This window comes from Salvia hispanica, chromosome 6, assembly GCF_023119035.1.
Source record: "Salvia hispanica cultivar TCC Black 2014 chromosome 6, UniMelb_Shisp_WGS_1.0, whole genome shotgun sequence".
Classification (NCBI taxonomy): Eukaryota; Viridiplantae; Streptophyta; class Magnoliopsida; order Lamiales; family Lamiaceae; genus Salvia; species Salvia hispanica.
The window spans coordinates 1,547,293-1,561,522 of NC_062970.1; the positions used below are offsets into that span (position 1 = coordinate 1,547,293).

The 14,230-nt window shown below is 35.8% G+C and overlaps 2 protein-coding genes across 6 annotated transcripts; one reads left to right on the forward strand and one right to left on the reverse strand.

Moving 5' to 3' along the window:
• Positions 1 to 5,005: 5,005 nt before the first annotated feature.
• Positions 5,006 to 8,818, forward strand: LOC125196965 (cyclin-L1-1). Of its 3 annotated transcripts, none has more exons than XM_048095638.1 (9): positions 5,006 to 5,100; positions 6,212 to 6,326; positions 6,534 to 6,615; positions 6,719 to 6,859; positions 7,041 to 7,210; positions 7,479 to 7,755; positions 7,941 to 8,349; positions 8,445 to 8,480; positions 8,584 to 8,818. In XM_048095638.1, the coding sequence occupies exons 3-9, from the start codon at positions 6,547 to 6,549 to the stop codon at positions 8,652 to 8,654; spliced, it is 1,173 nt and encodes a 390-aa protein (XP_047951595.1). In that variant the 5' UTR covers positions 5,006 to 5,100; positions 6,212 to 6,326; positions 6,534 to 6,546; the 3' UTR covers positions 8,655 to 8,818. The 3 variants fall into 3 exon arrangements, with proteins under 3 accessions (XP_047951595.1, XP_047951593.1, XP_047951594.1); XM_048095636.1 differs by lacking the exon at positions 5,006 to 5,100 and adding an exon at positions 5,322 to 5,444 and having other exon boundaries at positions 6,141 to 6,326; XM_048095637.1 differs by lacking the exon at positions 5,006 to 5,100 and adding an exon at positions 6,416 to 6,455 and having other exon boundaries at positions 6,185 to 6,326.
• Positions 8,819 to 9,406: 588 nt separating this feature from the next.
• Positions 9,407 to 13,922, reverse strand: LOC125196222. Of its 3 annotated transcripts, none has more exons than XR_007171840.1 (4): positions 13,726 to 13,922; positions 12,303 to 12,442; positions 9,854 to 12,115; positions 9,407 to 9,704 (listed from the first exon to the last, which is right to left on the reverse strand). XR_007171840.1 is itself a non-coding variant. In XM_048094646.1 (3 exons), the coding sequence occupies exon 3, from the start codon at positions 12,074 to 12,076 to the stop codon at positions 9,980 to 9,982; it is 2,097 nt and encodes a 698-aa protein (XP_047950603.1). In that variant the 5' UTR covers positions 12,077 to 12,115; positions 12,303 to 12,442; positions 13,726 to 13,922; the 3' UTR covers positions 9,407 to 9,979. The 3 variants fall into 3 exon arrangements, 1 of the variants encoding a protein (XP_047950603.1); XR_007171839.1 differs by having other exon boundaries at positions 9,407 to 9,730; XM_048094646.1 differs by having other exon boundaries at positions 9,407 to 12,115.
• Between the last annotated feature and the right edge of the window lie 308 nt (positions 13,923 to 14,230).

A 14,230-nucleotide genomic window follows, 5' to 3' on the forward strand; every position in this document is an offset into this window, starting at 1 on the left:
GTACATTTTATTCAATAAATACTCTTTTTTTTAATTTTAATTTTTTAAAGATTTTTATTAATTTTTTTTAAAAAAAATTTTGTCAACTACACACATATAATGTCAACTATGTGTATAATCCATGTCAACTGCATATACAATTCATGTCAACTATACGCATATAATGTCAACTATGTGTGCAATCCATGTCAACCACGTATACAATTCATGTCAATTATACACATATAATGTCAACTATGTGTACAATCCATGTCAATTATATGTCAATAATATAGGTCGTTGACGTGAAAATATTTATTGTTGACATCAATTATTTGTAAAATGTTGTTGTTGACATAATATTTGACATAAATAATGTTTGATGTTGACATCGTAGTTGACATAATGTCTCTGTAGTTGACATCGCATCGCGCGAAAATTGTGAATAAGTGGCTGAAAATGGATTTTAGTTCTCAATTAGGCCTAAAAATCTCACAGGACACATAATAACATTGATAATATATGCATTAATAATAATAATATTGATAATGAATTATATTAAGATGACAACCTTTTTAAAGTGACAACGTAGCACCAATCTCGTGTTGCACCCTAATGCTCCCCCATTGATAATAGTACTATATGTTTTTAAATATTGCACCGCCCGCATATATTTTAGAGTGTCATATTTTGACAAAAGAACATTTAATAAATTAATTGCAAGTGTTATAATAAATGGCTCTTACGAATTTCAATAGGTGAATAATATAAAATATATGGTCAGACTCAGACCAATAATACCATTCATACTCTTTGGCCGAAAAAACTTGTAACTATTTGAGATAAAATACAATCTAAAATAACATGAGTTAGCTCATGAACATTTGAGCTGATATATTCTCTCACCTATTTATGCATTTGTCAATTTGAACTCATCTTTAGGACCACATATATTTAAACTCATTAAATTAATGTGTGCAGTCAACTTGAATAATAAATGAGTACATAGTAGTACTATTTTGGTTTGCAGCACGTTTTATCTCTTTAAATTTAGGCTACTAGTTGATTTGAATAAGCTTATCTCTTGCTGGCCCAAATTTCAATTTTGTCACGTAAAATTCAATCTTTTAGATATACAACACTAGGCCAATAATCGTAATTTTAAAGGTTAATCCGATTATTAGTTTTTAATCTTTAGTTTTGTCATTAAAGTAGCTACAGTATTTGAATACTAACTTTATCGGCTATATTTACTAAACACTTCAAGTTTCGGTCTTATCCCAAATAAAGTTTCTATTTTTCCTTTTTATATTTAGTTTACAATTAAAATGAAGAGAGTTTATCAATCACTACAAAACTTATGCTATAAATAAATTACGTCTAGTTTTCATGTATCACGTCAACATTTTAAGCTAAACCTTTTGGGCGTTCGGTTTCTGCTCATTGGGCATATTTGAGGACAAAACATGTGAATAACGGCGGTTCGGTGTCCCCATACATTTCTGCATGGCTCTCGATAAGACCACTGGCCCGGACCGTTTCCATTGACTTCCGCATGATTTAATTCTTTCCACCTACTTGATATTGCAAATCTGCTCCGCTACAATTGCTACCAACGTTACCGTCTCAACACGCACAACCCCCTTTTCACTGAGAGAACCTCTCTAATACTCACGAACTCACAGATCCTCACAAGAACACAATGATATCGCCTCCAACTTAGCAGATCTAACAAACAAGTTAGACCTAGCGCTAGACTTTGCAAGGCCACCGAAGAGGTAACCTCTGCTAGTGATTTCACCGGTTGAAACACTCTGAAAGGCTCAGAGAAACACTCGAAGAGAAGATCTCAGACGAAGAATGGAAACCCTAGAAAAATCGCCAGAGAGAGAGAGAGTGTGTAGTCTAGAATGAATGAGAGAGTCTAAGAGACTCCTCAGTTATTACTCACAAAACTAACACACTCAACATCCAACGGCGAGGAGGGGCGATTTGCGTGGAGTTGCAACGTGGCAGCAATCCAGCCACTCTAGAGAGTAAGGCAACGACCAACCGGGCCTAAAGCTTTGGGCCCAGAATTAATAAGTCATAGGGCTGAACAAATCCAAGCCCAAGACACCATTATTCAGATATAGTCCATTAAGTCTCACGTTCACAAACTCCATTCCTTAGCCTCTACTCATCCACCTCGGCCGCCGCAGCTCTCCGGCAAAGACCAATTTTAGCAAGTCTTTATTGAGTTTTAAGCCAGAGCGCAATAGCATCAACAATACATGGATCACAATTAAGTCGGACATACATTATTCATAATTTCACAATTTTTAATTCATTACAGTATTTACTTTATTAGTCTCCAATACATATACTTTCAAAATTATGATATGCATATAGCTACAATATAAATTGCATAAATGAAATAAAAGAATTCTGTTAAAAAAATTTGTTTTTAATTAAGTACACAACATTTGTTTTTAATTAAATTAATAGTAATAATTAACTAAACTTAATAAGATTATACAATCGGAGTACTAGATTTCAAGAGGAGGCAAAAATATAAAATAAATAATCAACGAAAAAAAGCAGACAAATGAAAAGAAAAGGAAAGAAAATAGTAGAAAAAAATCTCTAAGTCCCATATAAAAACTCATCTAAATATGAGTGCATTTTGAAACTATAACTAGTGTTAACACACACGCGGGACAAAAGATTTTTAAATAATGAATATATATTAACTTAAAATAAATATAGAGTAAAAAAATATAAAAATATATTTACATATAAGAACTAATTAAAATAAGTATTTGTAATATTATAAACAACAACAACAAAATATTTGTACAATTGTACTTTTCTCAACCCACTCTCAACAACATTTCATATTTTAGTAGATGATTGTATACTATTTGAATATTTGATATGAGTATAGTATAAATTAAAATAAATAACAAAAGAGGAGATGTGTAGATGAAATAGAATAAGACATAGTACAAATAAAGAAAAATGTAATACTACTATTTACAAAAGAATAAAAAAAGCCAACTATTTGAATGAATAAGTAGTAGTAGTCAAACAATAAAAACATATTATATAAAATTTAATAAATAGTAGTAGTCAAATAAAAGTACACAACACATATTAATGTTATGCCATATTGTTCTTTATGATAATGATATTAATTTAGTTTCACTTTATATCATCATTTATTAGTATTTCATAATTACTTGATTTAGCCACATTTGAATTTAATAGAAACATATTTCAAATTTTTGAGAAGTAAAAAGAATAGAAATATGAGTAAATCTAAAAAGAGAAATATGAGTAATCAAAGTCAACTCAATTCTAACTATATACTATGAATTTAATTACTTATTAAAAAGACTTCAAAAATTTATTTTCCCTCTTGAGTAGAAGTAACACCAAGTGTGCGATCTAACATCAAGAAACTAACACATAGTAAATCAAAGTTAACTCAATTCTAACTATATATAGACTTAATTACTTATTGAAAAAATAATTTTAAAAGTAAATATATATATATATATTATATAGAGTCCAATAAATTAAAAATTCAAATTAAAAACTATATTTAATCAAGAAAGATGTACTACATTACATAGTTTTATAATACTACTATTTGAAATCAAAATTATACTCCAAAATCCAAAAATTCCAAACAATATACAATAACTTCCAAAAAGCCCACTAAATATTAAACAAAAATTCCAAACAATATTGCAATATACTATCAAGAGAAATAAAGAAATATTAAATAACTTGATATTTAAATTTCATTTATTAATAAAAAAACTTCTAAAATAAATATCATAAATTACTATATTTCAATATTCAAAAAATCTGAAAAAATATATGAGTAAAAGTGTTAAGTATAAACTACATAGATTAAATATAAAATTCTATAGTACTACTATTTTGCTATTGGAGCCCAAATTTTATCATGCATTATAAGCTCAAATTCATTACTAGAGCCCAAATTTTAATTAACATTATAAGCCTAAATTAGAGCCCAATTAATATACAATAACTACACTAACTTCAACCCTAAATGCAGATGTAACTTTTCCATCTTCTGTTCAAACTTATTGAGATTCATAACAACCATAATTCAAGCACTAAACCATTGAAAACTCACATTTGAGCACAAGTTTCAATAAGAAAATGAAAATTTTGAATTTTTTTTATAAAATTGATTTAAATTCCATAATAAATAATGGGAGTAATGTTATCCAGGAATGTCAATCGGGCCGGCCTGTCGTGTTTTTTGCCAACCCTACTCAGTTGCGGGGCAATCGGGTGCGGGCTAATCGGGTTGTGATTTCTTTCGGGTTATAACAGCTCAACCCTAACCCTAAAAGCTCGGGTTTCGGGCTAGCCCATCGGGTTAATCGGGTTGCTACCGATAATATTAACATGCGATTAATCCAATAATTAATGATTAAAATTACTAACATTCATACAATGTAGAACATTTAATTATGATATATTTTAGATATATGCTTAAACTCAATCATAAACATGATCAAATACTAATATTTGAGATATTTCGTGGAATTTTAATGCATGTTTTAGAAATTAAAATATTTTTGTAGTTAATTTGAAGTTTTTAATTTATTTATCAATTATTATATTAAAAATTTAATATATAATTTGTATATTTAATTATAAAACTGAAAGTTATTTTTTTAGTTAAAATTAATTAATGAAGTGTCGAATTTGGAGTAAAAAATAGAATAATAGAAATTTTATCGGGTTTTCGGGTCTGACCCTCACGAGTTGCGGGTTAATCGAGTGCGGGTAATCAGATTTTGATTTTATCGAACTAAAAATTTTCGATCCTAACCCTATAAATTTGGCGGGCTATTCGGACCAGTCCACAGGTTACGGGCTAGATTGAAATCCCTAATCTTATCATACGTGGAATAAAAAAAATAGGCCAACTTATTACTACTACAACTTATTTAATAAATTGCCTAATTACATAAGCCCTCTCCTAAAACCTAAGTGCTTCAAACCCGCTTTCTTCCCTCTGCGATTTCATCTACTACGACGACGTCGTTTTCCCCTGTGCCACCAACAGCGGAGCCGCCGCCGCTGCTGCTTCGGGTGAGTGGAACTTTGAATTCCAGCATTGGCTATTGATTTCTCTATTCTCCTTTCTCTTTTTTTGCTTTTGCGATAGACGAATCCGTTCTGATGGATTCGAATTAGGGGATTTTGATTGCCCTGCGATTTCTGAATTTGAGTTGGCCTGAATTTGTTTACATTCGTGTAGTTCGGTTTCTCTATCTGTGATTGTGAGTTTTAGTCGATGGTGGAGTTTGGAGGTCCTTATTTGAGAAAGGTTCGCAGCCCTAATTTTGAACCCTTTTAAGCTCCGATCACTGAATTTCGATTCCCGAAGCCCCAATTGCGCATATTATGCTGAGATCACCGTCGTCTCCGCCAAAGTAAGAAGCTTTATCCACGGTCGCATGAGTTGGCCTGAATTAGTGGATTTGTTGTTTGCCGTTAAGCATAAAACTTAGAATTCCCTTATCGTGCGTCATCTTTCTTATTAGAATTGTGTGGTAATGTTAATTTTCACGATAAGTCTTCAGACTCCGTTGCTCAATCATGTGTGTAATTAGGGGTAAAAAAAGAGAATGTGGTTATGTAATTCTACTTTTGGGAAAGCGATAAACTAATCTAAAAATGCATTTGCTTTTTAGTGTTGGGTTAAAGTAGATTTATGACAGCATAATGAAGAATGTTGTTAGGTTGGGGATACCACTAGGATGAAAGTTATGATGTTGATTTGTGACAAGAAGTTCGTATCAATTGGTCAAAGATTTTATGTGCGAGAAGTTCTTGTCTATAAAAACTCATAAATGCCTAATTAACTATGAAGTGATCACATCGGGACTGGATTATCTTCGGTGAATGAGGTAATTTACATTTTTTGCTGCTTTGTTTTGTACACTTGCATTTTTTCTGTATGAGTTTTCTTAAGTTGGCAATGAGTTGTGGACTGTCTTTGGGTTTGGATGTGATCTCCGCATAATGTAATACTTAGTTTTGAAGATAACATAAATGATTGCTTACCCAAGTTCTGTGGTTTCCCCGATTTTTAGCTTTAATTTGCGATTTCTTAAAACTGGTGGCAGGTTGAGTATTCTCGCGCTTGCTGAAAGATAGAACATGATTTATACGGCAATTGACACGTTTTATCTGTCAGAAGAACAGCTGAAGAGTTCACCATCTCGTAAAGATGGCATTGACGAGGCCACTGAAACTACACTTAGAATCTATGGTTGTGACCTCATACAAGAGAGCGGCATATTGCTTAAGCTGTATCCTTTCCCATGCCATATTCTGTTTATTCGATTTCTCTTACTTTGGTGGTTTAGCGTATAATCTTCCATGTTTTTGTTACATGTAGAAATAATCTTACGTTGCTGCTGAACTGCAAAAAATATCTGGTAAAGTGATCGCGTAGTACTATATGTGAGTCACCTTGTCCTCTACTTTGGCTTTCTAATTTCCTTATCTATGCTCAGACCACAAGCTGTTATGGCCACTGGTCAAGTCCTATTTCATCGCTTCTACTGCAAGAAGTCATTTGCTCGGTTTAATGTGAAGGTCTCTTTTGTTTACCCATTTGTTCTTACTATGCCTAATCACATTTTTCATTTTGAATCTTTTTTATTCTATTGTGACTTTGACTAGATTCATTTATTTGCAGAGGGTTGCAGCTAGTTGTCTCTGGCTTGCTACAAAACTTGAGGAGAGTCCTAGAAAAGCAAGGCAGATACTGATTGTCTTTCACAGGATGGAATGTAGGAGGGAGAACTTGCCAATAGAGCATTTGGACACATCCTCCAAGGTTAGATGTTACTACTGTTATATCTAAGATGCTTGTTTTCATATTTTTGATTTGCTATGAACTATTTTATTCTTCTGTTGATCATTCTTTGTCACAGTCTAGTGTCTCAAATAGTCAAGTACCTGAGTTGACTGTGTTTATATATTTGGGGAGTGAATTCATGTCTTTTGTTCTTTAACAGAGATATGTGGATCTGAAGGGAGATTTGGTCAGAACAGAAAGGCATCTTCTCAAAGAGATGGGTTTCATCTGTCATGTTGAGCACCCTCACAAATTCATATCAAATTACATTGCTACTCTGGAAATTCCCCCAGAACTCAGACAAGAAGCTTGGAATCTTGCAAACGACAGGTTTAACTTTTGTACCATATATCTTTTATTTGGAATTTTGGATAAAAAGATGTAAAAAGATTGGAACTCAGACAAAAAACTTTGAATTTGGTTTTTGTTCTGTTGAAAACGTTTTTTATCAACAGCGCTTAGTAGGTTCGCTCTCTCCATTCATAGTCTGACATTGCAGTCTTAATGTGGATGTGTGGACCAAGAGTCTTTAATCAACCAATTCTTCTTGACAGTTATCACACAATTCTAATGATGTTCTTATGTTGTGTACAAACAGCTTGCGCACGACTTTGTGTGTGAGATTCAAGAGTGCAGTCGTGGCATGTGGTGTTGTATATGCTGCAGCCCGCAGGTCTCAAGTGCCATTACCTGAGAATCCTCCATGGTGGAAAGCATTTGATGCCGACAAATCTGGAATCGATGAGGTTTGTAGAGTTTTGGCGCATCTGTACAGCCTTCCAAAGGCCCAGTATATTCCTGTTTGTAAGGAAGGGGGTTCCTTTACCACACCTGCTAATCGATCATGGGATTCACCACATCAGTCAGCTTCGAAGGTAAAAACAACAACGTTATACTTTTTTCAGGTTTCATGTTATTTTCCAGTTTGTTCATGTTTTCACGCTCTCCATCTTGCTACCAAAGCACATGTGAATACATTTTGCAGTAGCTATTAATTGTCTCCATTGGAATCGAGTAAACAAATGTAGATGATCTGCTCGTATCTCATACTTCTTTTCAGGATGGTCAATTAGCAGGAACAACCACAAATGAAGACACCAGTACTGCAAAGGCGCCTTCCACTGCTGTCAATGCAGAAGCTGGTAAGGACGAACTGGTCAAAGCTTCTCTCGAAAAACTGAAGGATACAAAGAAAAGTGACAAGGATGGTAAAAGCACGACAAATGGCGGTGACTCAAGGGAGGAACCTCAGGCTAAACTGTCATCGGACACTAGGACAGAGACAGGTGGCGAAAGGATCAAGGAGAGGGAGAGAGACAGGGAAAGGGAGAGAACCAGGGGCAGAGACCATGATAGAGGGCGGGATTCTGACAGAGAACGTGGACGGGATGAGAGGGATGACTATGAAAGGGGCAGAGACAAGGTTAGGGAGAGGGTTCATCGTTCAAGGGACAAAGGAAAAGATTCTGGTGAGCATTATTTTAGTTATATGCTCTTCTCAAATTGCTGTTTATTCGTTTATGAGTACATTATTCAACTTTCTTACTGACCTAATCACACACAGGACGCATGGAGAAGTCCAAACATCATTCTTCTCGAGGTACTTCTGCTCGTCTTTTTTCATATTTCACTATATCTAGGACCAGTAGTTATACAAGCCAATGATAATTTCTAATTTCTTGTGGAAATGTTTTTTCGACCAGAACGAGACCATCACAGCTCTTCTTATGCATCAAAAGAGAAGGATCGCCGCAAGCATCATTCATATGCTTGAATGAAACATTGGACATACATGGGAGCATGGGGGGAACGACTACCAGCGGCGCGGATAACTGCTCTTTCCTCATTCTATACTTCACTAGATGTAGTTCTTCTCATTGCTGTACCTTTACATTGTGCATTTTGTGAAGTTTTTTTAAAAAAAAATTTCTCATACTATTAATTTTGTTTATTTTCTTCCACGTTAGTAATTTTTTTACTCTAGCTTTTGTAAGAAGATGGTGAAACACAACTCAGTTGATATCAATCCAATAGTTTAGGATTTCAAGTCATCACCAAATGAATAGAGAACCAAGAGAACCATTATTGATCCTTGTTCTCAAAAAATAATAATAATTATAGATTAAGTAGGCTTCCAAAAGCATAAGAATTTACGATGTTTTCCCCCAAAACATAGTGCAATGGTATTTTTTAAAGTTCCAAAATTCTCTCCTAATATTAGTATAAATTTGAAATAAGTTGTTTCACCTTCATAGCCTATGTGCTCGTAAGACGCCAACTATAAAAGTTATCAAACTCGACACCAATTTTATTTTATCTTGATTCGACATTAGAAATATACTGGTTTTTATAAGTAAATCGATTTTTGCCTAATGCTTAACACTTTTTCACCTCTATGAGTTCTAGTCTCAATCCGAATTTATTGGAGGGTCATCCCATAACAATTGAGTTGGGGACTTTAACCATTCGGTTTCAATGGTAGCCCTAACTTCTTGATTTATAGCAAGATAAACAAGCCAAAGCCCAACTTTGAACTCCAAATTCATAGCATGCAAAAGATAAATGGAAATTATAAACAAAAGAACAGTCATCTACTCTTTGTTAGAATAGCTGCAACTACAATATTAATAATTCTTTACCAATCTAGTAAAGGCTAAGAAACTACCACCAACACTATGATAGTAAACCTTCTACTAGCTTTTATAAGTACATACCCACAGAAACAGATTGTGAACCCCCCTCCAGAGACTACCCTTTTTACCAGTAAGCTGGAACCTCAATATAGAAAAATGACTATCTCTGCAGAATACTTCATCTTCAGTTCCTGTTATGATGCACTAACAAAAAGTTCTGCACAGTCGGACCGTACAAGACGCTTCAGAAGGAGACATCAAGACAGGTTCAAGATTCCAACAATTCGGAAATTTGGTACTTAAACAGCTAGTGAAAACCAACCAAATCATGGGTACCTACCATTTGTTTGCCCAAGACTTGACTTGTTTATTTGTTGGGGGAAAACCACAAAATCCACATCCAGCTAGCCATAAATCTTCACCAGCCTCAGTAAACAAATGTTGTTTGGGGGAATACATGCTGACATCATTTCGTGCTTTGCTTCATAAAATTCCCTCCCCGAGGCGATCGCCGGAGGTTCTTCCCTGTAGGCCCTTTCGAATCCAGAGTCTTATGAGGACTACAGAATCTCCCTGACTTAGAAGATTTACCGTTTTCCTCAGCACATTTCGGCAGTGAGCTCTCAACACTAGGATTTTCATCTCTATGTTCGACCTTTGCTTTCCCAGGGAAATACAAGTCCTCGGGATTAAGAGGCAAAGAAGCAGGATCAAGTTCAAAGGAACCTATCGGCACTCCTTCTCTTTCCATGCCTGTCATTTTGAAACTGGGAACAAAGTGTGAGAACTTGTACAGCTCTTTCGGGTCTATTAAAAATGAATTGATTACATTTTGCTCACGCCTCCGGAAGAGGCTCACAAATCCATTGACCTTCTCCAAGTGGACAACTTCTATGCCAATACCTTCAGCAAAATCCGAGAGAACCTCAACAATTTCATATCTGATTTTCTCATGATTCTTGGGGTCAGAACTCCAACTGATGTCCCAGTCTCTCAGAAGAGCCCAAACCTCCCCTTTTCTTGGGTATAAGAAAAAGGAACCTCTCTTTTTCCCTTTTTCACAATGCACTTGATGAGAGAGTGACAAGCATCCAGATATTTTGTCAGTTTTGCCAATCTTAAAACTTCCACAACCAACAGGCAACTCCGCCTCTACCCACCCTTTAAAAGAATCATGTATAGGAACAGCTTCCAGCCATGTAATATGCAATTCAAACGGAGAAGAACATACCTTCCTCACCTTGGCGTAGAATCTTGGCATGCTATCTAATGTATCATAACAAGCCCAAAACTGATTGACACGAAACTGGTTTTCATCACGCATCTTCTCAAAATCACTAAATTCTGGGTCAGGACACTCCATATATTCTGTGTCTAGGTCAGAGCTTTCAACTTTAACTGGGTCAGCAGGAACACCAGACCTACCACCAGTTACCCCTCTGATATCAGCTTTTTTATTAAAACCCTCATTGTTGTCCTTCAAACTTTCTTTGGAATGAGCAGCTCCTGTCTCTTTGTTTCCAAACTTAGAAGATTCTGGAACGGTGGGGAAACTATTTTGATTAACATGCTTTGAGTCTCCAGCATCCTTATGCTCCTTAGCATCTGTCTCTGTGCTTGCGCGAGGTCTCTTGAGAGGTCTAGAATCATTATCTTCATCAGCTTCCATATATGACACATGCTGCCTGCTCCGTGATGACTTACGTGCAGATTGAGCTTGAGCAGCATTGGTCTTGGCATTTTTAGATTCCTTCTGAACTGGACCAGCGTTGGTCTTTAAATTCTCAGCAGCCCCTTGTGATCCAGATTGGGGCACTGAAGACGCTTTAGCAGCAGCTTGGTGTACATCAGGTTTTGATGGAAACTGCTGAGAACCTTGGTTACCCAACTTGCCTGAGGAAACTTGTGGAGCAGGGATTACATATGCAACAAATGGCTTAGAGCATTTAAGGCACATCAAACGCGTGTTCACAAATTTTCTGGGATGCTTGTAGTTTACTTTGCAGTAAGGGCATTGTGTCCAGAACTCAGTAGTGGGAGTATTATGATGTTGATTCAGGCTACTGAAACCATTAGACGTGTTTTTGTTTTGAACACCATATTGGCTATTGAACTGAGAACTTCTGTTCGTCTGATGATTTGGAGGGATTGTGGATCTGGACCAGGCGTTTATCTTTCTGTCATATACAGATTTTTTTGCTGGATCTGAAAGCAATGCATTTGCTTCACAAATCAACTTAAAAGCCCCCTCCGCACCAGGAAATCGATTCTTATCAGGATGGAGCATAAGTGCTAGCCGGCGATATTGTTTTTTGATTGTTGCCTCATCAGCCGACTTTTCAACTTGAAGGACTCCATACCAATCCCTTTCGGATCCTACAATCCTTTTTTCAGCTGAGCAATGCACATCACAGATGCTCAGCATCTGGGCAATATTTTCAAGTTCAGGGTAGAGGTTTTTTCCTTTTAAAGCAATCTTTCGGGCACCTTCAAAGTCGTGACTCTGCATCTTCTTTTCAGCGATTTCCTTGGCCCTGATAGCCTCATCTTTGTTGCAGTCCATTGAAAACAAACTAGATTTCCAAATTCCACAATGAGCTACCTAAGTACACCAAACATGTAGACTGTAAATTGCCATATTCTGCAAGCATACCCACATTCACACCATTCATGAACACTACTTAAAAGTTTGTGTAAGCTAACAGTCTAGTCACACTAATAAAATACAGTTTAACAAAAAACAAGGCACAACCAACACTCCTAAACCCCCAATAACTGAAAATACAAACCTTGTGGTCTGGAAACAGATTTAGTAGCAACGGCCAAGCACCACAGAGCACTTGGCCTTCACAAGAACTTGTTGTATCCAAGCAGCGAAGGGGATCACAAATCCATTAATAACCCGAGCTTCAACCGCCAGTCAATAAACCTGATAAAGAATACATCAAGAAGCCATCAATAGGAAGATATTTACAGCACAAAGCAGCATATAAGTTTATGTAGAATGCCAGGAGACTAGATAGGAGCCTGGGACAAGATAGATATTAGTATAAGCATTGGGAAATATATTGCGCTCACATGATAACTTTCCTAAATAAAGCTTATCTTATTCTTATTGTTTTCTCACTCAACACCAACTAACAACTCCAACAATGCTGAGTATAAATGACTGAATGAACACACAGGCTGCAGCAGGTATGCAAAAAGGTCCCAGAGAACTTTCTGCCATCAATTTCTAAAAGCTAGAAGTATATCAACTTTAGTAGGAAAAAATTAATCATATTACAAGACAGTAACTCTATGATCCTAGTAACCAACAAGAATTTCATCACATATATTAATACACTGAACATTCCAGCAAATACAGTCCTTTTACCCTGAAAACGTTTCCAAAGTTTATGTATCAAATCTTTTATCTCATGCACAACTTTCCGTGAATTAGTCTGATACAATAAGCCATTTTAGGAGGTGGACCGAGAAACTAAATACATACTGTACTTCATTTACAAGACCCAACAGGACAAAACTGTTCTCATTAAGTATATCTCAAAATTAATCCCTGAATTTGGGGAAGTTAATAAGAAACTGCATAAAATGTGGAATTAATAATCTCATCTACCTCACTGGAGGAGTGAAAGAATGGCAGTTACATAGCATTCAAGCAGTATAATGGAATAAAAAAAGCTACAATAATCACATGCACTGGAAGCCACAATTACAAGAGTAAGAACTTCAAACTTCAACGCTAAATGTTTTACCCCATCCAAAATGAAGCTTTTACTGACAAATCACACACAAACGTCAAGAAAAAAAGGTTAAAATGCAGCGCCAGCCAAAAAATTATCCTCATGCGAGACCAGATACTCATGAATGTCACCATACAAAATGAAGAAACCGAAGCAGTGCTCAAAATGCACAAAAAAATGAGTTTTGAGATATGCAACATGAGCAAACACGAATTTGACGGGTGAAGAAAGCTTTTCTCAACTATTTAGCAACTTCAATTCGAAAATATGAAATCACACTACGCAGTTAAAATTGCCGATTGCAACAAAATCAACGGAAACCCTAGAAACGACCGGAGAGATAGAACTCCTAAAGCCACAAGCAAAACCATATAATACCAAACAAAATCAAGCACCTCGGCACTTCAATTTTCATACTCTAAAGCAGAAAAAGCTCTGACAAATCTCACACCAAGCAATGTAGTACCTTGTGAGAAAAAGAGTGAGAGAGGGAGTCAACGAGTGGGGAGTGAAATTTGAGGTTGTTTTGTGGTGTTTCAATGGAGATCTGCTGCAAAAAGAGAGGGAAAGAAAAGGAGGGAAAAAGAGAGATTGAATTTTTTTGAAACCCTAAAAAATCAAATTCCTCAGAAATTTGATTTTCCCCCAAAACTATTGTGAGGGTTCAGCTTGCAGGGATGAAACGAGGGTTTTTTTTTGAGTGATCAGAAAAATTTAATGAACAATCTAGAACATGGGCTTGGGCTTTGATTGAGTTGGCCCAATGGGCCTTGATTGTTATGGAATTTTGGATGGGATGTTAATCGGGCCAATTCACTTATAGTTGCGAGTTATGTCTTACATGACCGAACTATTTTCGATTCAAGCTACTAATTGGGTTATGTTTACGAGTAAAAAGATCGCACCGTCTTGAAATTTCGGTGTTCGGCTAACCTCTCGGAAAGTGATTTGTGAATTTGCATACCGTGTGT